Source organism: Lagenorhynchus albirostris, chromosome 12 (genome assembly GCF_949774975.1).
Source record: "Lagenorhynchus albirostris chromosome 12, mLagAlb1.1, whole genome shotgun sequence".
Classification (NCBI taxonomy): Eukaryota; Metazoa; Chordata; class Mammalia; order Artiodactyla; family Delphinidae; genus Lagenorhynchus; species Lagenorhynchus albirostris.
Genome location: NC_083106.1, coordinates 26153051 through 26177809, shown reverse-complemented (window position 1 = coordinate 26177809; position 24759 = coordinate 26153051). Strand labels below are relative to the sequence as shown.

The following is a 24759-nucleotide window of genomic DNA, read 5'->3' as shown; positions in this document are numbered from 1 at the left end:
AATGATCATAGTGATGATGATGATATTAACTAGGTTGTTCACATCTGTTTTTCCTCCCCTTTATTAAAAACATAGCACCCATAGAAAATAGGAGGTGGGAAATATTTTAGCATTTCTCAGGTGGAAGAGACTGAGGTATTGAGAGTTTAAGTGACATGGGAAGAGCCAGGTGAAAGAGACAGGGTTGCACGAGAGGCTACTGAAAGGATTAAAGCAGGTGTGTCGGGCTTTTAGACAGCTAACTCTGGTGGTAGCGTAGAGAATGTAATGGGTCAAGGATGGCTGACTGGGGAGCAGCTGAGAGGATGCTAGAGTGGTCCAGGTGGAAGAGGTAGGTGGCTTGCACAAGGATGGTGGCAGTGGAATGAATGACAGGACAAAAGGAAAAAATATTAGGAGACAAGACTTGGTGATTAAGTACATGAGAGAGATGAGGGAAAAGAAGATGTTAAGGATGATGTCTCTTTCTGTCCGGGCTAGTTGGGTGGAATGGTGGTAACATTTACCAAGATCAGGAATGCGGAAGAGTGGGTTTGGGAAATGGGGAGAGGAGGGGGGAGGGAAAGATAATGAGTTTAGTTTTTGACATGTTGAGCTTAAGATACGTAAAAGGTATCCAAATGCGGATGCTCAGAAGGCGCTGGAGCTCAGGAGAAAGGGGTGAGTGGGAGGTAGGGATTTTGAAATCTATGGCATAAAGCTGCTCATGGAAGGCACAGGCATGAATGAAATTACCCATGGAGACAACGCAAAGCCTAGGATCAAATTTCAGGAGCAGCAAGATTTAAAGGTGAGATACAGGGACTGCCCTGGTGGCACAGTGGTTGAGAGTCCGCCTGCCCATGCAGGGGACATGGGTTCAATCCCTGGTCCGGGAAGATCCCACATGCCACGGAGCAATTAAGCCCGTGCGTCACAACTACCGAGCCTGCGCTCTAGAGCCCTCAAGCCACAACTACTGTGTCCGTGTACCACAACTACTGAAGCCCACATGCCTAGAGCCCATGCTCCGCAACAAGAGAAGCCCGCGCACCACAACGAACAGTAGCCCCCGCTCACCGCAACTAGAGAAGAGCCCGCGTGCAGCAACGAAGACCCAACGCAGCCAAAAATAATAAATAAATAAAATAAATAAATTTATTAAAAAAATAAAGGTGAGATACAAAGTACACTTAGAAATAGCAGCTAAAGAGGGAGAAGGAAAAACAGACATCACAAAAGTCAAGGGAAGACTGGGTGTTGAGAAGGAGGAAATGTCAACTTTATCAAGTGTTGCCAAAGCTTAAGGGTATCTTCTCTTTTCAAAATATGGCAGCAGAGTCCTGAAAGTAAATGTCTCCTGTTTCATAAGTACCATAGCTACCAGAAAACATTAGAAATATAGTTAGATCTTGTTGACCAATTTCTCCATTCAAGTAATCACCATGCTGAGGGGCTTTCAAACTTTTTATTGACTGTGAGCCATAGAAAGAAATACATTTCACAGTGTGACCCAGTTCACACATATATCCAACATACTAAAACAAAGGTCTTGGAAGATAATACCTAAACTTTACAACATGCCAGGCACTTAGTTATTTTCCATTCTAATCCACTCCACACCATTCTAATCCTTCCCGTTAAAAAAAAGATGCTAGGGCTTCCCTGGTGGCGCAGTGGTTGGGAGTCCGCCTGCCGATGCAGGGGACACAGGTTCGTGCCCCGGTCCGGGAAGATCCCACATGCCGCGGAGCGGCTGGGCCCGTGAGCCATGGCCGCTGAGCCTGCGCGTCCGGAGCCTGTGCTCCGCAACGGGAGAGGCCACAACAGTGAGAGGCCCGCGTACCGCAAAAAAAAAAAAAAAAGATGCTAGTTATGTCCCTCAAAATTGACTTCATGGCCCACCAACAGGTCTTGACTTGTGGTTTGAAAAATATTGCCATCCCCTATTTGACCTTTTCTCCTCAAATTTCCTGACTTTGCCGAGGGCAAGGCAGCTTCCCATGACAGATGTCAATGAAGGAGAAACGCTCTTTACTGAATTCTGGACAAAATGCTTTGTAAGTCTGACAAGCTGACAGACATGAATCATTCAATAAATACTACAGTAATGATGTTCATGCATGTCAAAAAGTCATGCGGGGCCCTCAGTGGTCTCTGATTTCTGGTAACGTCAGGAAATATTTATCAAGTGCCTATTATGCGCTTGGACTGCTGCTTAGGATTTGAAAGCTTTATCTCATTTAATTATCATAATAACCTTAGGAGGTAAGTACCGTTATTTTCATCCCATTTTACAGATGAGGAAATTGAGGCTCAGTGATATTAAGGGAGCTGCTCAAGGCAGTCTGACTAGTATAACAGGCATATCTGGGATTTGAACCACTTTTCCCTGATGCTAAAGCTTGTGCTTTTAATGCTACACTCTTATTTTCAGCATTAAATTCTTTGGGTAGATATAATTTAAACTTTTGTTAAAATTTCATGTTTTGCTTAGAAACAAACTTCACTCAAAAGTAAAAAAGTATAATATGTAACCTGCCCAAGGCTACCCATTTAGGTTCACAGTCTGGCTATGACCCCAGGACTGTTTGTCTTTGGAAATGAGCCTGGAGCCCTGTCAGTGACACAAACTGCCCTGTATTCCTGCCCACTGTCCACATTCACAGGCATGTAAGAACTCCACCATGGCAAGTTTCTTTTCAAATATTCTTTTTTGAAATTTATGTAATCTAAATTATCTACTCTCACAGAGCAGTGATTACTCTCTCTCTCTTTTTAAATCCTTTTCTGAATCACATAAACACATAAAGAATAGAACAAGCTCCTTGCTCCACCTAATGAAAAAGGAGACAAGGACACACTCATGAGCCATTTCTCCTGGCAGAGTGATGCCTCTTCCCTAAAACACTGGTTCCTGAGAAATTCTTCGGCAATGAGAATGAAGTTGTAGATAAACGAGGTCATTGTGGGTAGCAGCCAAAGTCTTTCACTGCCTTTAATGGTCAGAATTTTCTTTTCTTTTCTTTTTTCTTAACATCTTTATTGGAGTATAATTGCTTTACAATGGTGTGTTAGTTTCTGCAGTATAACAAAGTGGATCAGCTATACATATATCCCCATATCGCCTCAGAATTTTCTTTTCAAAGACAAAAATGATGTTATTCTTTTTTGTAAATATGGTACAGTTTTTAAACTCAGGCAGTCAGAAAAGTATAACCGAGAGAGAAATAAATTACCCTGAAGCCCATTACCCTGAAACATTTGGTACACATGATTCTGCACATCTCATTATGCTTATATGTACCCAGAGGAAGGATTCAATAGCTGAATATATAGACAAAAGCTAGGTTATGCCATACTTATGATTTTAATAAAAGTAGTAAATTTAACTTGATTGAAACTTTGAAGAAAAAGAAATTGAAATGAATCACTGCAGTTCAAATGTTTCATCACCACATGAGATATTAGTTCTTAAAAAGATCTTTTAAATTAAGAAAATTGTGTATGAAAGATATTGAGAGTTTACTTATTAAAATGATGACATATTTTCATTTTGGATCACATATAATGGCTTCATGCTACGGAAGTCAGTACATATACAGTTTTTCCCCACCTTCTGATTTGTTATATTATTGATAAGGTTCAAACATTTACAAGAAAGTTCTGTAACCATATTTCCCATCACTAGTCTTAGTTCTACATTTAGATAGTTTCAATACCTGCTCCCTTTTTGCCAAAATCTTGTCATTTCTAAGTTCGTTTAGGCTCATCTTTATCCCTCTGTCAGTTGGATATCATCTTTAGTTAGTGTTCCCGCCCCACCACAGCCTGCAAGAAGGTCTCAGGGGAGTGACAGCCCAAGTTCAACCTGCTTGAAAATACAGAAAATACATTTGCTGAACTTGGTAAGAGTCTTAGGTCACACTTATTTTTCCCTCAGAAGATACATCACTGTCATGAACTGAGTGTTGCCAGATAGAAATCATTGCTTTTGCTGTGACGGTCATAAATCATTTCATTTTCTTCAAAGTTAAATAACTTTACCAAGGTATGTCTTCCTATTATCTTTATTAAATTTTCCTAGACAGAGCATGCATTTACGATATGCAATTCCAGGCAGTCATTATTACCTGTTCAATTATTACTACCTGTTAGGTATAATAGGTTTTTCATCTCTATATAACATTTTTATTTTCCATCTTCTTCCTAAGTTCTGCCACCGTGCTTTTTAAAAAAGTTATTCTTCTTGTCTTAGAACCTCTTCTTCGACTGTTATCCCTTCTTTGAGGTTTACCATTAGAGAACATGTTGTTTATGGATTCAAAATATGAACCATTATTTGTCTGAATTTTTCTTTAATTTCCATGAGAAAGCTTTCAGGAACGTTTGACTTGTGTTCGTTTTGTCTTTCTCCCTTTCAGGAATTAGGGATAGGTGTGCTGGATTCTTTGGGACAATTACGCTTTGAATGGAGCCAGCTCTTTATTAAATATTAGGTGAGTGGGTATAGGAGTGAGGATCTAACACACACCCACTTACCATTTTGCATTCCTTCTTGATTGCAATGAGTGTTGAGCGAGAGGTGAAAAGTGAAAATGTCCATTCACTATTATCTTTAATAAAAACTGTGAGTTGTACAGAATTCTGCACTCAGTTTCACTTAAAAATATCCTATAATTCTAATAAGTATAGATGTTTCAGAGGTGATGGATTTCCTTGTTTGCTCAGCCACAGAATAACGTTTTGACAGACTTCTTTTCTCCATTTAAATAACTTCTTCTTGCCTAAGTACTCAATACTCTGTTTCCATGAAGAAACTGTTGTCTAATTTAATCTAACAAAACACAATGAGACAATTTAACATGAAATATCTAAAACCTTTCTTTTTCCTCACTCATTTAATACAATAGATGGTTTATCTTTGCACAGTTAATAGGAGTCTGAGTCTTGTGCTTATAAATTAGCCAAAACGAAAAGAACCAACTTACATGAAATACTGCACAGAATAAGTAACTTCCACTCCTTGTAGGCCCTGTGGTGGGTTCCACTGTAGGATATTCTTCATGTTTATAGATAAGAAGGTTATATTTGTAGGTTTAGGCAGACCACCAGAGACACAGGAAACTGAAAAAGGAGTAGAGAGGAATTGAGGTCTTAATAGAGAGAAAGGAAGACCTAACATGTGGTAGCTGGTCTCCAGATATGGCCCCCAATGAGCCACACCTTCCAGTACTCATGCTCTGTGTATTTCCTTCCAAACTGAACATGGGCTGACCTCATGGCCCTCTTTAACCAACAAAATTGATACTGGGACTGAGCCTTAACAAGGCCTACGAGCTTCCACTTTTGTCCTTTTGAAAGCCCTGAGCTGCCATGTAAAAAGTGGGCTACTATGCTGGAGAAACCATGTCAAGAGGCCATGTGAAGAGGGAGAGGTTCGGCTGTCCCAGTGTCCCAGCTGAGCCCAGTCTTCCAACCAAGGGGCCAGAATGAAGCCACTGTGGACATTCCAGCCCCATGTGCCAGACTGAAGCTTCATGAGAGGCTCTGAAAGAGACCAGCTGAAGAACCATCCAGCTGAGCCCTAGATAAATCCTCAGAATTATGAGAAATTATAAAATGATTCTTTTAAACCACTAAATGTTGGGGCAGTTTGTTACGCACCAGAAGATAACTGAAACAATCCCTTTATTAGATATAGAAATAAAATTTAGGATAGATGTCACTGAAAGGCCAGAGACTGGAGACTGGAGCTGGGGTTAGCTTTACTAAAGTATATAATAAAGAAATAGTTATAATAAGAACTAATGAAAGAAGACAATTTATTTAATTAAACACTGATATGCAGGCTTCCCTGGTGGCGCAGCGGTTGGGAGTCTGCTTGCCGATGCAGGGGACACGGGTTCGTGCCCCAGTCTGGGAAGATCCCACATGCCACGGAGAGGCTAAGCCCGTGAGCCATGGCCGTTGAGCCTGCACATCTGAAGCCTGTGCTCCGCAACGGGAGAGGCCACAACAGTGAGAGGCCCGCGTACGGCAAAAAAGAAAAACAAACAAAACAAAACAAAACAAAAAAACACTGATATGTTCACCTAACTGTGTTCTAAGAAAGACTGTATCCTAGAGGATTAATTTATAGAAATCCTCTGTAAAGGAATGATAAAAAATGGAGAAACTACCAAAAAATTAGAAAAGGAAAAAAGAAAAGTGAAAAATAGTTTCTTATAAAAGAAAACAAAGACGATCCTTTAAATACAATAAATGAAAAAATTCTGTGGTGATATGAAAGAATCAAAATATTAATTTAAACTACTGGAGAGATCCCAAAGTCCTGAGTAATAAATAATCAGATATTATGAAGAACTTATCATAAATATGCATATTCTAGTCAATGAATTTGGAAAATATCAAATTTTGATATTTCAAATCAAACAGGAAATAAAACTGAGCTAAGTCACTGAAGGCTGGTCCAATTTTGGCTAACGTTCAATAATTCTTGTATAAATCAACTGAGACTAATGTCGGAGAAAGGAATTAGCTTTATGATTATGGTAATCCTTGGCTAAGATTATCTCTATACAATGTATTGTAATCCCACAAGCCAGATGAAAAGAAAGAAAAAATTCTTTCCTTTGGAATTAAACTTTATAACGTAACATGACCCTGATTCTGAGCCAAAGTAAGCCCTTTAACACGTGGCAGGGTGACCGAACTATAAGTGGCTGAGTTTGTGTTCAGGCATGTGTGCAAGCATGTGCTACATTTGTAATGACTCCTACTTTAAACCTTGCTCATTTTTTTTAATACCTCAGTTTTATTTTATTTAATAAATTTATTTATTGGCTGCGTTGGGTCTTTGTTGCTGCGCACGGGCTTTTCTCTCTAGTTGCGGCAAGCGGGGGCTACTCTTCGTTGCGGTGCGCGGGCTTCTCATTGCGGTGGCTTCTCTTGTTGAGGAGCACGGGCTCTAGGCACACAGGCTTCAGTAGTGGTGGGACGCGGGCTCAGTAGTTCTGGCTCGTGGGCTCTAGAGCGCAGGCTCAGTAGTTGGGGCACATGGGCTTAGCTGCTCTGCGGCATGTGGGATCTTCCTGGACCAGGGATCAAACCCATGTCCCCTGCATTGGCAGGCGGATTTTTAACCACTGCGCCAGCAGGGAAGTCCTCAGTTTTATTTCAGAGAGGGAAGTTAAACACTCAAAGAGAAGCTCTGTCAACTGGTCACTGTGTGGATGTGTGTGTGTGTAGGAGCAGTAGAAAGGATCTCTAAAGGATGCCACCTGCCATCAAAGTGTCTGTCTTTGATTTCTATTCTTCGAACTCCTTGGAACCACTGCATATCAACTGGTATTGGCTTTTTCTGGAGCTTATATATAATGAATAATTATTAATGATTTAATACTGCTCTGTGCTATCACTAGGTTCTAACTTTTAATCATATTTTTAAGACAAAACAGAGAACTTGGGGAAGCAGCACCATGAAGTATAGTATTCCCCAACCCTTCAAAAGTGGGGAACAGGGCTTCCCTGGTGGTGCAGTGGTTGAGAATCCGCCTGTCGGTGCAGGGGACACGGGTTCGTGCCCCGGTCCGGGAAGATCTCACATGCCGCAGAGCGGCTGGGCCTGTGAGCCATGGCTGCTAAGCCTGCGTGTCCGGAGCCTGTGCTCCACAACGGGAGAGGCCACAACAGTGAGAGGCCCGCATACCGCAAAAAAACAAAACAAAACAAAACAAAAAAAAGTGGGGAACACTGTCAACATAAACAATTCCGAGGATCTTTCCAGATCTAAAATGCTGTGGTTTATATTTTTAGATGACACTAACATGTGAAGAGTGGTTAGCATCTTGTAAAAACTAAGTTAAAATAGACTGTGTATTATAATATCGCGACGGAAGACATTACCAAAACATGGCTCCACAGAACTAACTGAGAAGGAACCAGAATAGTCTGATTTGTGGCAATTTGTTTTCGGAGAATAAAAAAACACAAGTTATCTTAGATATTATAATCCAGGCATATTTTCTCAATGTTTATCTATACAAACGTTTATCTTCTACATTGGTTTCTGTGTGACTTTTAATATAAGTAAACAACAGAATTCTCAAAATGCCTAAAACATACCCCCAAATTTTTAAAGAAATAACTTGGAATAAAGTAAACGGACTGCTCATTTTAATCTTTTTTTTTTTTTTGCGGTACGCGGGGCTCTCACTGTTGTGGCCTCTCCCGTTGCAGAGCACAGGCTCCGGACGGTGAAGTAATCCATTTGAAATACAAATAGGCCCATGGCTTCCACTGCATAAAAGGCTTAGCCTTTTATGAGAGGAAGGAAGAAAGATGGGGGCAAGAATAGCACTGGAGAGACCTGTGGGACTGCAGTTGCAGCAGCCCCAGTGAGGAAGGCTGAGCTTGCACCGAGATGCTGGCTGTGGATATGGAGGGTGAGGTGGGCGCAGCTGGGAGCTCTCTTTTCAAAGTAGAAACAGGACCCCCTGATGAAGCAGAGCTATGAGAGTCACATCAGTAAGAGAGTTGCTGTGTTGTGAAAGCTAAATCAACAGATGAGGATTTATCAAGAAATATTTGCCCTTTTGATGATGCAAAAGAGTGATAAAAAATAGAATTAGCACTTTGTTTTTGAGGAGGAGAAACAGTATTCTAAAAAGAACAACTTATAACTAGTATTTCCTTGTGGTGTTTTCATCTTCGCAAAGTTGTAGGCACTGTTTGTTTCCAGTTTGGAAAACATAAAGAAAACACTCCTGAATAAATGTTCCAGTTGAGATAAGTCATTTTCCTAACCTGCCAGTATCGATAAGATAATTTAACCAACACCAAAGAGGAAATATGTCACACCCACATTGATATCAGGAGTCATGTGCCAATTCGTGGGTAACAAAAGCATTTTTGTTCGCATAGATTGATGGCCTGGAAGTACAGCTCTGATCCTCTGAAAGTCCGTCCATTTAATATCCCAAATCACGAGGCTGTTGGATTAGCACACATAATTTTATTTCTGGGAGTGCTATACCATTACAACTTCGGTTTGGTACACAAAGTTCTCCATGGTCTGGTCTGGCCTCTCCTTTTGTAATTCTGCCAAATGCACTATGCTCATTAGTCACACCAGATCACCCGCAGAACCCTGACTAGCTCTGCGGTTTTTATGCCTTTACAATTTTGGTACCCTCCTCCTATAGTATCTTTGGGAACTAAAAGACGCCTTATTTTTCCATGTGTACCTCCATTTAGAGTACTGGCTTGCACTATTTTAATGACGTGATTACGTTGTGATGTTGTGGAGCGTGTGCATGGTCTCCTCTTAAGGGAGTGGGCATTCCTGACGACAGTCACTGGGTGGGAGGCTGGTCTTTCAGGAGAAAATGAAACACAAAAGATCTCAGAAAGGGACAAGAACTCCAGGCTCCCTTTGAGCTTCCCTGACCGGGGTATGGACATTGGTCAATGGAGGGAGACTTGAGGGGGGCCCCCTTGGATAATGGGTATTTAAGATGGCTTCTGCAAACTAGTGGTTCCCAGTGGGGAGGTGGGGAAGGGCAGTAGGGGTAGGGGATTAAGAGGCACGGACTATTATGTATAAGATAAGCTACAGGGATATATTGTACAACACAAGGAATATAGCCAATATTTTATAACTATAAATGGAGTATAACCTTCAAAAATTGTGACTCATTATATGGTACACCTGTAACTTATGTAATATTGTATATCAACTCTACTTCAATTTAAAAAAGGAAAAAAATTAACCAATGAACAACAACCAAAAAGATGGCTTCTGTCCTAACAAAGCTGTGAGGGGACAGCAAGAAGGGGTCCACTTAATGAACTCCTAAGTAATGATGGGTTAGCTATAGCCTGTAAGTCATGTCATTTAGACCTGTGTTCCCTTCCAGTGTTTATTTTCCTCTCATTATATCTTGGCCTTTGGGAAAGTCTTCTAGCCCAGCTTCATCTATGTTATAACCCCAAAAAGAAAAAGTCCTCTATCTCTTCTTGGGTCCTTCTAGTAGAAAGAGAATAAATAAATGGAATTTGAAATGGGTAAATCTTTGACAACTTCATTAGTGGAGTTTTATAAAATGTGGCTGCTACATTAGTTCCAAGAATTACCTTATAGTTACCTTTCTGTAGGTGGAATGAAATGGTATGTGACATTTTCTTAATGGCCTCAAAGATAATACTAAGGTCATCATCTTAAGTATGTTGCAGTTTTAATTATATGCCTGACAGTAAAAGGTATTTCCATTTCATTATACTGTCGGAAAAGTCTATGCATAAATTAGTGCCTGACGAACACTGGTAAAAAGTGGTGAGGTTTTCGGAGTGAACTCACAAAGGGTAATCAGGCTCGTGGTTACCCAAACCTCTCTCTTCTGGGGCTGAGGCTTTCTGAGTTTCCCATTATGGACAGTATGCTCATTCACTCCTGTGGAAAACCATCAGACTACAAGAGGCTGAACCGTCAAATGTGTCCACTTTTGGGGACTTCCCTTTGGGGCCATTCAAGTCTCTCAAGCTCTGATTAACAAGGAAACCTCAGCATTGAGGAAGCCCTGCCCACCTTTGCCCAGAGAAAGTCTCCAGCCCGCCAGCCCCATCTGTCTTTCTGAAGCTAAGCAATGAAGGCATCACTAGGCTCTGAGCTGTTTGACCCTGGGCACCATGTCTTATAAGATTCTTTGTATCCCCGGTGCCTCTCAAATAAATACTTTTTTTTTTTTTTTTTTTTTTGTGGTATGTGGGCCTCTCACTGCTGTGGCCTCTCCCGTTGCGGAGCACAGGCTCCGGACGCGCAGGCTCAGCGGCCATGGCTCACGGGCCCAGCCGCTCCACGGCATGTGGGATCTTCCCGGACCGGGGCACGAACCCGTGTCCCCTGCATCGGCAGGCGGACTCCCAACCACTGCGCCACCAGAGAAGCCCTCAAATAAATACTTTTGAACTGAACTAACCAGGGACCACTGGGCTCACATAAATTGTAGAGAAAGGGCAGAACCCGGATTCACATGAGCATCTGGATGAGGGTGACACAGTCTGAACCACCAAACCCTGATAGCTTGAAATCACCCCGGGAAACTTACACTATACACAGGGGATTAGCACAGTCAGAAGATACTCAACAGATGCTTTTTAACGAAGGAAGAGCAGCTCATGGCAAGTGGTTGCTACATCTTACAAGTGCCTTTCAAAATAGGAAAATACCTACTATGCTTGTAAGACCAAAAAAAGAAAAAAAAAATCACCTCCTGAATGAGTTTTCTGTTGTGGGAAATGGGGTTAAAAACAATCAATGTACAAGAAGCACCAGAGGGTGATTAATCAGTTTCAGGAAGCAAAAGTTGGATATATCTCATCCCAGCCTCCACCAAAGGAGAGCCAAACAGTGTCACTGCCTTCAAACAGATTAAATATTGTTGTAACTTCATCGTGCTGAAAGGAAAGGCATATTTTCTTTTGTCTTAAGTTATCAATTGTCTCTCCTGAAAAAATATTAACTCCTTTCCTCTTTTCCCCCTTGACATATATTACATATATCAAGTGCCCTTAGAAAGTGAGTCATCTAAACAACACTTGAAATGTTATTCAGGAACTATTTACCTGAGAAAATATACTTAACTGTCTTCTGTAAAGGAGCCAGTACGGTTTGATGTTAACGTTAGTTCCTCTGAACTCGATTATCTTCCTCTATCGATCCCGCTACAATTTCTCTAATTATTTCTTTGCCCACTTGCTGCTGTACTTGCACACTGCCTGTTTTCTCTTATTAGTATACTGAACGTTATATAGGGCACTGCCACCCGCCCTATCTCATTGGCTTCTAATAATTGTTTACGTGAGTAGGTCAGGCAGAAGTTTTAAGAACAAGAGTTCTAGAGCCACACTGGGACCTACTCCCCGTTCTACAGCGTACCTAAGCTGTGTGCCCTGAAGTAAGTCATTTAGCCTCTGTACTCGACTTCCTCATTTGTAAAATAAAACAATCATATCATCTGCCTCATAGGCTTGTTGGAATGATTAAATAAGGTTCCCAAAATAGCGCCTGGTACAAAGAAAGAGCTCAATAATCATTAGTTCAGTATCGTCCTCCATGGTTACTATTCTCCCTTTATAGCTGATTAGATAGAGGGCCAGAGAGGCGGACTGATTTGCCTGTGGTTATCAGCCATCTGGAAGCTGTTTGAGCCCAAGTGCTCTGAGGACAACAGGGTTCTCTACTAGGACACTCACTTACTGCCTTTAGGGAACGCTTCGAGGAGCAGTGCTGTGGGAAGAAAAGATTGCATGGTCATTGGAAAGTGTGCATGTTACAGATGACTGCTTCTAAGGAGATATATAAGAATTTCAATGAGGAGTTCAATTCTTAAAAATGCAAATGCTTCATATGCTGCTTTTCCCTATCTTTTCTCAGTGTGAATAAAAATATGTACACACACACACACAAGGAATTCAAGGAGGAAAACCCTAGTATTTCTCCTTCACTGAAGTTTTTTCTGGTGGAAAGGTACTTAGTCATATCATTCATTCAACCTCATTACTGGGCACCTACTAGAAACAGAAACTGACAGTTACTAGGGTTCAGTGGCAGACAGAAACACACAGAAGGCCCTGCTCTCACAGAGCAGATATTTTCTGAATCTGGGACACAATCCATCAATACATGCTTTCCCTGCCAGGTATGTGAACTTTCATATGGATGAGCGATATATAAGTCATACATAAAAAGCATGTTATTTCTTTATAGCCACACCTCAATAAGTCAATCTATGTGCTTAAACATGTTTTGGAATATTGCTGTTAGTGCTTGAGAGCAAGTAGGACTTTAAGGTTGAGACTACTTCTTAAAATAAATATACTGGCATCTACCCATCAAAAAGAGTGTGCATTGTCCTAGCAGTTCCCTTGGGAGGGTTTATAATTATTCCCTGGTACTGCTCAGCTCTGGCATCTGGGGCATGCTTCCTTTCAGCTACAAATGTCTTCAGCGGTTGCTTGCATACATGCAAAAAATTCCATCTCATTTTTTTTTTTATAGTCACACCTTGTTTTTGCCCAACATAGCATTTCTTAGCTTGATTACCCAAGTTGGTCGGAAGTGGCTTTGAATGCTTTTGAAAATTAAACCACACCTCCACGATGAAGGTTTCCACTTAATGGCAAACCTTAATCTGACCGATGCATACAGGTTCTATTGAGAACTCTGAAAAAAGGAGTTTAGGAAATACATTGTGAGATTTTTGTGCACAGCCTCCTAAAATGTCTATTTTGAAGCTGCCATTATTAATTTGAATATGTTGGTCTCGTTGTTAGAAAAGCAGTCCCACTTCCTTATGTCATCCCTTGTATGTATGTCTTCCCTTCCCTTTCCCTTTCAGACTTGCTTTTTGAGGCCAGGGACTTGATTTTTCTCCACATTTTGTGATCTCCAAAGTGTTTATCCAAATTGAATATCATAGTAACTGTGGAAAAATAGATTCAAATGTGGGTTGGAGTCTCTACAACTTGATAACTTGCCTCAGAAAGGAAAAGATAAAAGAAATAACAGAGTCAAAGACAAACCATTTGAAACCACTAAGGTATTGGAAAGAATAGCTGTTGGGAACTCCCAGTTCCATCACTAGGTGTTTACTAAGTATCAACATACATCATCCACTTTATTTTTCAAATAATTTTCATAAATCATAGTACTTCTTTTTATCCTCACATAAGGAATGTGATGCTTCCACTAACATCTCCATCACTTGAAATTTTCAGAGAGAAAATCAAGATAAAAATGTGAGAAAAAAATTCATAGAAAAAGTAAGAGAGACAAAAATAATGACTTAGTGGAGATTTGGAAGTAATTAGTAGTATTTACTTCTCTTGGCCGTCGATTGGGATTTTGAGGCAAACGAGGTTGAGAGTGTGATCTCAGACTTTCCAGTCAAACAAGATGAAGACAGAGGTGTACAGCAGCCCTCAAGAACACTGTCAGAAAGGTGCAATATTTTTCAATAGGTTAACTCTCCTTCACAGTGACAAGTCCATGCTTTGATGTTTTTGATGGTGACGGGGGCTCGGATCACACCTCTTCAGGGTTGAATTAAGCCTCAATGAAGTTGTGTAACTAAATGTGATAAAATGGACAGGGGATCCACGTGCTGCGCGGGGCTCGCTGAAGATCAGCTCTCTGAGGTGGTTATCCTACCACAAAGATATTAAAACACACTGGTCAGGATAAAAGCAGAGCAGCGGTGAAGAGGCCACCCACGAAGAGCCAAAGGCTCTGACGACACTGGAACCTCTCAGAGAATGGATCAATGAAGACATTCCCTTTGCTCTTGCTGTTAAAGCTAACAGAGCCTTCAAAGGACTGTGTTGATTCAGGAAGTGAGAAAGTGCGCCTCGGGCACCAGCCCTCTAGAAAACCACAGCTGTAACAAGGGAGCCTTTTGATACCTGTTTGTGGTTGGATTCAGTGTTGCACAGAGCCGAAGACCACAGTGACCTGTTGAAGCTGTCAGTGACCTTGAGGTCGGGCTGTCCTACAGCTGCAAAGCTCCTTACTCCCACCCACCTGGCAATAAATACCATCGTCAGAAAAAAAATCACCTGTTTCATAGGATTCTGCTATTTGTTGTTGGGTTTTGTTGGTTGATTTGTAGTTTTACAAGAAAGAAATGTAGGTGGGAAAAAGGAATGTTAACTACGTGGTAGTTTATAGATAGAATATGCTTAGAGAAGGATTTAACTTTATTTTCTTGCTAGCATTTTAAATGCAAAATATAACAAGTATATTGGCAATTCTCATAAGTCTCACTTTCCCTTTTCATAGGAAGCCCTGCCTGACTCCTGGATTAGATCCGTCGCCTTGCTCTGTGCTTCTAAAGAAGCTTGGTTTCCTCAGTTCTGGCATTTATACTTTGATGTAATCACCCGAAGTTAAAAGCTCCACGAAGAAAGAGGCCCTGTTTTCTTGTTCACCTCAATACTGAGAACAGTTCCTGATACGTATGAATGAAAGATATTGAATAAATGAAAGAAAGAATGAATAAATGAAAAATGCTCAAAAGAAGGTTATTTAAAAATCACATTGTGTCAAGTTGTATTTTAACTTATGAAAACTCAAAATGAATGTGTGGGGTGTGAAGGTTAATTCTTTTTCATTAACTCTGACCATCTCCAATACCTCATTCCCCTAAGTTATTTGCTCCTAAGGCACATGTGATATTCTATTTTGCACCTAAAAACTATCAGCACATTTAAAAAATAACAACGTAAAGCATTCGGTAGGATAATTCAGAGGACCTTTTACTTCTTTTATACTTTCATTTAAAATGGCGGAGGAGGGCTGACTTGGAGTCATGTGGACAGTTAGCCTTAAGTACGAAAATGGTCCATGCTGGAGCGAGGGTGAAGATTTTGCAATGAACGTGCCACGTAGAGCAACAGAGATGGAGGTCTGACGAGAGTGAACCCCTTTGCTGAAGAAATTTAAACTCCACCATCTTTATTACATACCCATTGACGTTTCTCTCCTTTTTAAAAAACAGGTATAATGAACATATAACGTATTAGTTTAAGGTGTACAACATAATGATTCCATGTTCGTACGTATTGCAAAATGGTGGCTATCTTTTATGTTCATGTTATGGAAAGTACAGGAGACGACTCATCTCTGCCCTTTACATTCTCAGGAGAGCCTTTCAGACGTGAGACTTCTGCAAAGGTTTCCTTTTGGCAGTGGACAAAGACTAATAAACACGTTGAGGAGGAAAACTGCATGGGGTTGAAAAGGTAGCTTTTCGGGCTTCCCTGGTGGCGCATGGTTGAGAGTCTGCCTGCCGATGCAGGGGACACGGGTTTGTGCCCCGGTCCGGGAAGATCCCACATGCCGCGGAGCGGCTGGGCCCGTGAGCCATGGCCGCTGAGCCTGCGCGTCCGGAGCCTGTGCTCCACAATGGGAGAGGCCACAACAGTGAGAGGCCCGCGTACCAGAAAAAATAAAAATAAAAAATAAAAGGTAGCTTTTCTCCACTTTAGAAGCCAAGCTCAAGTCCTGCTCACTGCCCTACAAGCCGTTGAGGGTGTGGTAGGTGTTATAAATTCAACCGTGGCCCCGCAAAGAAATATGTTGAAATCCTAGTCTCCAGTACCTCATAAAGTAACCTTAATTAGATATAATGTCTTTATAGAGGTAATCAAGTTAAAAAGAGGTCATTAGGGTGGGCTTCAATCCAACATGACTCGTATCCTTATATAAACGGAAAATTTGGACGCAAAGAGAGACGTGCACAGAGGGAAGATTATGTGAAGAGACAGAGAACAGTGTGTGAAGGCAGAGGATTGGAATGATGCTCAACAGGCCGAGGAATGCCAAGGATTGCCAGCAACCACCAGATGCCAGGAGAGAGGCGTGGAACAGATGCTCCCCTACAGCCTTCAGAAGGAAGCAACCCTGCCAACATCTTGATTTCAGACTTCTAGCTTCCAGAACTGTGAGCTAATACATTTATGTTATTTTAAGCTACCCAGTTTGTGGTACTTTGTTATGGCAGCCTCAGGAAAGTAACATAGTAGGTGTCTGTTCCTTGTATCTTTCCTCGAAAATGAACACAATGTTTATTTAACAGAAGCATGAATGCTTTAAGGGCTGCCAAGTAACCTGGAAGTAAGGATGGAGGGATTGAAGTAGGAGAAAAAAAAAATGTCTGCAAAGTTGAAAAAGAGGAAATTCAAATGGCAGAAGTAATGTAATCAAATGCTTCAACTAAGAGGATACATTTGCCAAAATATCTCATATCACCAAAATACAAATGTTAATGGTATGGAATGGAAAATTTCAGGGGGCTGGATTAAAGGCATACATGTTGAGACTCAAGAAGTATAAGGAAAACTCCCTGACAAATCTGTACAGGACAAGGTTTGCCCATTCTCTGTGCCGGGGGGTGGAGCTGGAGTTCGATGATGCGGTGCATAAAGTGATTGGAGAAGCTGAGTGGAAGCCATTTTGGCGTCTCAACGTGCACTGTGGTGACCACCACACTTGAAAAACAGATCTGATTTTGAATAGATAATATTTGTAATCAATAAAAATTTCCAGAAGAGTCTCCTTAATTGCGTTAAAGTCCACCGTGACGGACATCATGTGCTCTAGATAAAACATCATACCGGGCTTCCCTGGTGGCACAGTGGATGAGAGTCCGCCTGCCAATGGAGGGGACACGGGTTCGTGCCCCGGTCCGGGAGGATCCCACATGAGCCATGGCCGCTGAGCCTGCGCGTCCGGAGCCTGTGCTCCGCAACGGGTGAGAGGCCACTACAGCTAGAGGCCCGCGTACCGCAAAAAAAAAAAAAAAAAAAAAAAAATCATACCATACTTCCATTCTCTGTATTCTGAGAAGTAAAGAGAAAGAAAATTGCCTCCACAAACTGAAATTGTATTAATATGAAATGCTGAGTTTAAATGAGGGGTCAAGGTCTGTGTCTTATAGGAAAAGACAGCAAAGGTAAAAAGGGAGGGTAACTTTTAGGCATCAGGAACCCTTTGTTCACCAGGAAACTGATGCTGAATCACTTAAGGACCAACATGCCAGGGGCAGTGATTACAATCTGGCAGACCAGCCATGTCATCATGATCTACAGTGAGTATGCCTGAGAACTTACAGACAATCTGGAACACACACATACAGAAAAGACCAGGAGAGAGAGACGCCTGGCATGACACAACTGGGGAGGTGCTTAGCTGAGACGAATGAAGACAGAGGAAATGTGATGGTTGCAGTCAATGAGCTGAGCAGCTTGTTCTGCATGACTGCATCAGCTTAGAGTGAGGACCAACAATGTGACAAGATGAGAGATCAAGACCTCAGCTCGTTCATGGGAAGAACATTCTAGTAGCTGGAAGTCTACAACGACAGGACATCCTGTCTTGGGTGTCAGGTATCAAGTTTCTTGTGATGAGAGGTGCTCCAACAGCAGATAGGTAATGACTCTGAAGTTATGTTGCAGGGAACATTCACAAGGGAAGCAGCTGGACGGGATTTTAAGGCCCTTTCAAGCCTAGTTTTCTTTATCAAAAGGAATTCTGAAAATAAAGCAGAGGAAGTATTTAATTGTATTGTCTTCAGCCAGCATTCTTTTTTAAAAAAGTTCTCTTGTTCTCCAATTTTATATGGAATTGACACATCTTGAGACAGATTATAGAGATTTAATTCATTTTTCTAGTATCACCTTTTGAGTCAAATAATCATAAATGTGGAGCAAGAAAAAGTAAAAATGCTGTCAGAACATCACAATCATAGCATAAAGGTAATGTTATAAATAAGATGAATAAAATGATTTCACTTCTTAAAATATATACTACCTTAAGCTGCAGTTAATACTTAGCAGTCTTTTTTTTTATCATCATGGAAGTAAACATGTCAAAGATACCTGGTAAAATTGTACATGAAGAAAAAGATGCAAGTAGAGAGTCAGTTTAAAAGTATCATGCAGGGCTTCCCTGGTGGCGCAGTGGTTGAGAGTCCGCCTGCCGATGCAGGGGACACGGGTTCGTGCCCCGGTCCGGGAAGATCCCACATGCCACGGAGCAGCTGGGCCCGTGAGCCATGGCCGCTGAGCCTGCGCGTCCGGAGCCTGTGCTCTGCAACGGGAGAGGCTACAACAGTGAGAGGCCCGCGTACAGCCAAAAAAAAAAAAAAAAAAATCATGCATATAATGAAAGATGCCTTTTAACCAAAAAGGCAAATTTACTGAGTGACATTTGTGAAAAGCACTATGCCAAGCACTTAAACATAGTTAATGTTTTATGCTCATAACGTTTTATGAGATGCTTATACTAAAGTATTAGTTTTATAGCATTAATATTAAAAATTTAAAATATATGTGACTGCTTATTGTCTTTGTCTAAAGTTTAGGCTTAAATGCAAAATCTGCATCCTACCTATGGCTCTGAGTCAGAGCTGTATGGAATGGTGCACTCAGGGAACTGACACCCCTCCTCAGCCCTACCGCCTTGGTCGTACACCGTGCCACCTCCTGTGGGTAACAGATCTCCTTTATTGTTCTCTAGGGAGCAAATTCTGCCTTTCCTGGGTTTGTTCTATAGGAAGCTGGATAAATAGCTACAGGCAGTAGGAGCACATCTTCTGAAAGGGGAGGCTGGTGATACCTATAGCCACACGCTCAGATCTCAGGTATATGACGCTCTCCAGACATGCTGAGGATGGGCTTCGAGCTGATCAATGAGGAGCTATATAACAGCCAAGAAATGATAAAAGTACATGCAAATGTACAAGAAATCCCTCATGTCTGCTCCGAAGGGAATGGGAGAGAAGCTGGAAAAGAGGACAAGCTTGTTTGATGGAAAGAACATTTGAGAAGACAAATCCTGCTTTAGCTGCAATAGAGCACCCAGATGTAGACCAAGTTCTTGACTTTTAGCATACAATATGTTTAAAACCAGGTGCTTTCCTGCGAAGTTGAAGCAAGATTTGGAAACGATTTAGCCTTGATATGAATTTGGCCGGTATAGTCAGGGCCTACCTTTGAGGATTACAGATTTGTGAAGCAGAAAAGACACATCCTGTTAAGTGAAAAAATGCTAAGTGGAAAAGAGAACCTGTAGTATGCTAGGTTTCATGTGAGAAAGAAGGGGAATATGAGAAAATACACACATATCTGTTCACTGGTGCAAAAGAAATACAGGAAGGATAAACCAGTAACTAAGGAGACTGGTTACCTATGGGGGTGACGTGGAATGAGAATAGGAACCAGATTGTAAGGATGATGAGGGGGCAACCCCTCTCCAAGTGTACCATTTGGTACATCTCTCTCTGACTCTTAAACTACAGTAATGTCTCACATACCCTTCAAATACTCCCAAATCAAGAAACAAAACCAACTAGCATGTGGGAAACCCCAACTGAAATACAAACAGTAACAAATGAACCTAACCTTATTACAAATAGACAATAAAGTAAAGAAGGTGAAAGAAAACCGGTCTAATCTAAGTAACTTTGGTCAACAGTATCTTGACTGGGTATTATAAAGCTAAAGACCAAAGAACTGTATATAGATGCTATAATCTAGTTAGTAAATGTCCTTCTCATAGAAGCATGGGTTAATACTTCTGAAACTCTAAACTAGAAATGAAGAAATAAGTAAATCTATTATAGATAATGATATCAGGTTTCTCACTGTTGGAGAAAGAAGCTACAAATAAAGACAATGAACTCTGTGCTCTTGGAATCAGAGGTATCAGTGTAAGCTTATTGTCTTTTGTATACATAGACACATACATATAGATACAGAAATACAGATGTGTGTGGATGCCTGGGTTAGTATACATATTTATAACTTCCAGCTCTTTCCGCTGAGAGAGCCTAGAAACAACATTCCAGTAGCAATGAGTATGCCTGGCAACTAGATTTTGGTTTCTAGATCCTATTCTCCGGTAGAAGGAGCTAGAGCTCCTTGGGGAAGTAGCTGATTCAGCCCTGGGGAAGGGAAAATACAAGATGAACCTGAAACATTTTATGTTGCTAGAAAGCAATGAAATGCTTAAAAAGAATGGGGCTTGTTGAAAGGACATGGGAGCCAAACTAAAAGAGCTTTTAATGGCCAAAGCTGGAACAATTTGAGCAGCAAAATTAATAATAATAGTATTGGATTATAACTCAAAGAATAAAGTAAATATTTATGAGTCCATATTGATATATTTAAGCAATTGAATAAATAAATAAATGGGGGAGAAGTAAATGCTCTTCTTTGCATTAGAATTCCAATTTAATAAATAGAGAAGGAAAAAATGAAATTAGAAAAATCACCATTAGGCATCATAGTCGTTGCATTCAGTATCCACTGATGAATACTAAAATTAGTGGGTGTAAGTTTGAGGAGAAACAGGATATTTGCATGATCTCAAAGTATCTTCCCACAATGTATTTATTAATCAGAAAGTGAAAATAGTAACTATACAGTGAAAAACCCTGCAGACACCACCTAAACCAAATGATCAAGGTTAACATCGCCAGGAAGAAGACACATTGACATCATAAACCCTTTGATATGATGCGCTGGGAAACACAACATAATCTCTGTGGTATTATTGCCCAAAAGGAATAACCTCACTCTAATCAAGAGGAAACTTCAAATGAACCCACATTGAAGGGCAGCCTGAGGAGGAGGTGATAAGAACTCTTCAAAAATGTCAAAGACATGAAAGCAGAGAGGCTGAGGAACTGTCGTAGATTGGAAGAGAGGAAGGAGACACAGCAACTAAGTGTAATAAGGATCCTGGATTGATCCTGGAACAGAAAAGGGGAATTAGTGGAAAAAAGGGTGAAATTGGAACAAAGTCTATAGTTTAGTGAATAGTGTCAATACTATACCAATGTTAATTTCCTCATTCTGAACACTGTACCACAGTTACGTAACATGTTAAAATTGAGAGAAACTGGGTGAGGGGTTTATGAGAGCTCTATTATTTCTATAGCTTTTCTGTAAGTCTCAGAATAGTTCAAAATTAAAAGCTAAAAAGAATAAAATAATGAAGAAAATTTAATTAGTTCACTGGAATAATTTGTGTGTGTTTGAAAAATATCCTGAAATAATTTCTCAGTGAAATAAAATACCTGATGCTGTTGTGTTCATATCAAAGAAGACACACTTCAACAAATACCCTCATTCTGTTAATTATAGTATATTAGTTCTAATAAGCAGAGATGCTGTAATAGACTGCATTCAAAAGCTCCAAACCTAGAGTTTGGCTCATTTGTTCATAGGCATAATAAACAATATTTTTTCCCTCTCTGGGGATTTTGGGAAGCTCTCCTTGAAGGACGCACATTGGAGGTGAGATGCCAAGTCTGAATAGGAGTTAGCCGGGGACAGAGTGGACAGGAACATTCCAGCACCAGGAACTGCAAGTATGAAGTCCTGAGAGGGAAAACGGTTTGGTTTGCTCTAGGAACTGGAAAAAGGCCAGGATAGCAGGAATTCAGTGATGTAAGGCTGGAGACACAGGCAGGAGTGAGCCGTATAAGACCACGTAGGAGAATTCAGATGGAAGCCTTTGAAGGGCTTGAGGAGAGGAGATACATGACCTTGGAAAGTCATCTCCTTCCACTCTCTTACTGGCTTTAAATGCTTGTTTATATTATGCTGACCACGGTTCTTTATCTTCACTGAGGAATAAGACATGGGATTGGGCCAACAGGGCAGAGTTTGATAAACCACAGTGATAAACTTCCTAGTGAAACTTCTGTCCCTGGAGACATAAGAGAGTGAAGGTACAGATGTGTATCCCTCCTGCCTTGAGGGAGTGGCACAGACGTTCTGGATTCCTTTAAAAGTTTACCTGAAATGAACTACGAAGAACTTTCCTAAAATGTTGATGCCCCATTGAATTTTTTTTCTTTCTCTCTCTTTGGATGTTTGGTATTGTACAGCCTGATCCAATCACAGAGTTGTGTGACTTCGAACTTTTGTGCTAAAAGTTCGAAAAATTAAAGAATTCGCCTACTGGAGAATGGTAATGTCATATAACTATTAGAAGGTTCACACTGCTCAGCAGATATGGTGGCGGATCAATCAATATAGAATAGCTCTCTCTTAAGAGCCAGGTATGTAACCACATACCATGTAACCACATATGCCTTCTCACCTGGTTTTCCCAGCAGTCCTCAGGGTGCCTGGAGGCCCAGAAGAGGACAGGAACTCTTTAAGAAGAGCTAAGAAAGTACCTGAGTCTCGTGGGTCCGAAAAGGGTTTCTTCTGTTTTGTTTTTTCCCCAATTTTGCTTTGAAGCCAAGAATATTATTACCTTCTAATGTCAGCCTCCCAACCCAATTAAGGAGCAAGCTTTATTTCTTTGATTAGAAATAGAAACAACTAAATTCATATCTGTTAGTTGAGGTTCAGTATCTGGATAGGTCAGGAGCAGATCTTCCCATTCAGCTTACCTAAGAATATTTATCACAAGACAAAAGAACTACAATTTCTGGTAACTTTAGGATTTAGAAGAGAAACTTTTTGTGTATAATGTCTATTGTCCAAAAATCTCTCCAAGATCTATATGCACACAATTCTTACCTTTGTAACTATATTGAACTTTAGTAACTTTTTCTTTGACTACTAAGGACACCGCAGTTTCATGAACAACTTTCTTCCTGCATTCACTGTCATTGTTCAGCTCTGGGTTAAAAACATGGAAGCCTGGATCAAATCTGTACAAAGCACAGTATTCTGGGAAGTTGTGTTGCTTTAACTTTTTTTTTTTTTTTAAAAAAGGAGGGTCCTAGATATCTTGCTTTTAAAAAATTTCTTTCTCTCAAACACCAGAAATGAAAAAGGAAAAAAAAAAAAAAGAAATCAGGTTAATGAATCATTCTGGTTTACTGGATTCCAGATGGTAGAGAGTTAAAACTTAAAACCAAAAAGCCTTGAGTTACCTATATCATGGATCAGTTCAAAGTTTTGTTACTTACAAAAAAATCAAAGAGCACATACATGTACAAGATCAAAACTGCAAAGGAAAAAAATGACGTGCCCAGAAAGATCTTACTTTAGAAACGTTGCACTTTCTAGCTCCGGTTCCCTCAAAGCCCACTCTTTCAGGAAGTTTGATTTTTAAAGCGCAGACATCGCCTCCTTCCCTGGGGTGCTCTGTTGAAAGGCTACAGGTCTGTGCGGCCACGGCTTGGGTGGCGGGAACCTGCGACGTGCCGGCGAGTGCAATGCGAAAGGTCACTGTCACCGACCGTAAGTTACCAGCTGTGGGGACCGCTCGGAGCTACCACCGTCAACCTTCCTCTACCTCGCCCGCAACGAAAAGTGTGAAACGCGGAGCGCGCGAACTTGACCCTGAAGCCGGCCCACGCGAGGCAGCGGCGAGTTTCTCCCTGGGACTCCAGGGCTCCCGGCGCTGACCCGCGCTCCTCCCGGTCTGCGCTCTTGAAAGCGAAACCCGGGGGCTGGAGGGCCTAAACCAGCCGGAACTGGGCGGTCGTCGCGGCCCCGGCGCTACCCTCCTACCTGCCCGTCCCGTCGGCGCGGCCACCAGCAGCAGCAGCAGCGGCAGGGCCGGGAGGCCGGGTGCCGGGGCCCCTATGGCAGCCGTCTTCGCTGGGGGTCGGGGGGCGCACATGGGCGGCGGGGCCGGGTCACATCTCCGCGGGCGGCCGGTAGTGTCCGACGCCCCCTCGGGCCGCGGGCGGTGGGAGCGCGGCCTCTCCTCGGCGCCCCGGGCCCCAGCTCCCACTGCGCGCCGCGCTCGGGGCGGCCGGGGAGGCGGAGTCGCGTCCCGCCGCAGCCCGGGCCGGACGCCAGGGAGAGGGGAGGGCCCGCGACTTCTAGTCCCAGCTCCTCAGGCTCGCAGCTCTGACAATCTGAGACTCTCCACCGCCGCGACCAACGAGATTACTACTGCAGGGAAAACCTCCCTCCAGTAAAGGGAGCGTGAGCCACGCACACTGAAGAGTGATTCTGGTCTTCGGGCCTGATGGTCATTTCTGTAAAACTTTTGAAATGTCCGAGTTCAGTGCCGGAGGAAGAATGGATATTTATTTCTCCACACACTGTCAGTCACTCTGCCATCCATTGTATTTGATTCCATTGATTCCATTTAATCCTCGTCATCTGCAATTAGGCATTGTCCCATTTTACAGATGAGGAAAGGGACACTCAGAAAGTTGGGGCGTCGGCCTGAACTCCCACAAGCCTGTGAGCAGTGACGCCCGGATTTCCACACAGGCTTGATTCTAGGTCCCATGC

The 24759-nt window shown here is 41.8% G+C and overlaps 1 protein-coding gene across 11 annotated transcripts in view; it reads right to left on the bottom strand.

The window, feature by feature from the left end:
• IL20RA (interleukin 20 receptor subunit alpha) overlaps nucleotides 1-24291 on the bottom strand; it is a 55107-nt gene extending 30816 nt beyond the window's left edge. For 7 of the 11 annotated variants that reach the window (XR_009543780.1, XR_009543783.1, XR_009543781.1 and 4 more), the window contains exon 1: nucleotides 4971-5106. Coding sequence is in view for 7 of the 11 variants with exons in the window: in XM_060167547.1 (XP_060023530.1) it covers nucleotides 4971-5047 (77 nt within the window). In the remaining 4 variants the exon portion in view is untranslated. Of the gene's footprint in view, nucleotides 1-3701; nucleotides 3851-4970; nucleotides 5107-24021 lie in introns of those variants that run through there. The other 4 variants (XM_060167550.1, XM_060167551.1, XM_060167549.1 and 1 more) reach the window with 3 other exon arrangements.
• Nucleotides 24292-24759: the final 468 nt, after the last annotated feature.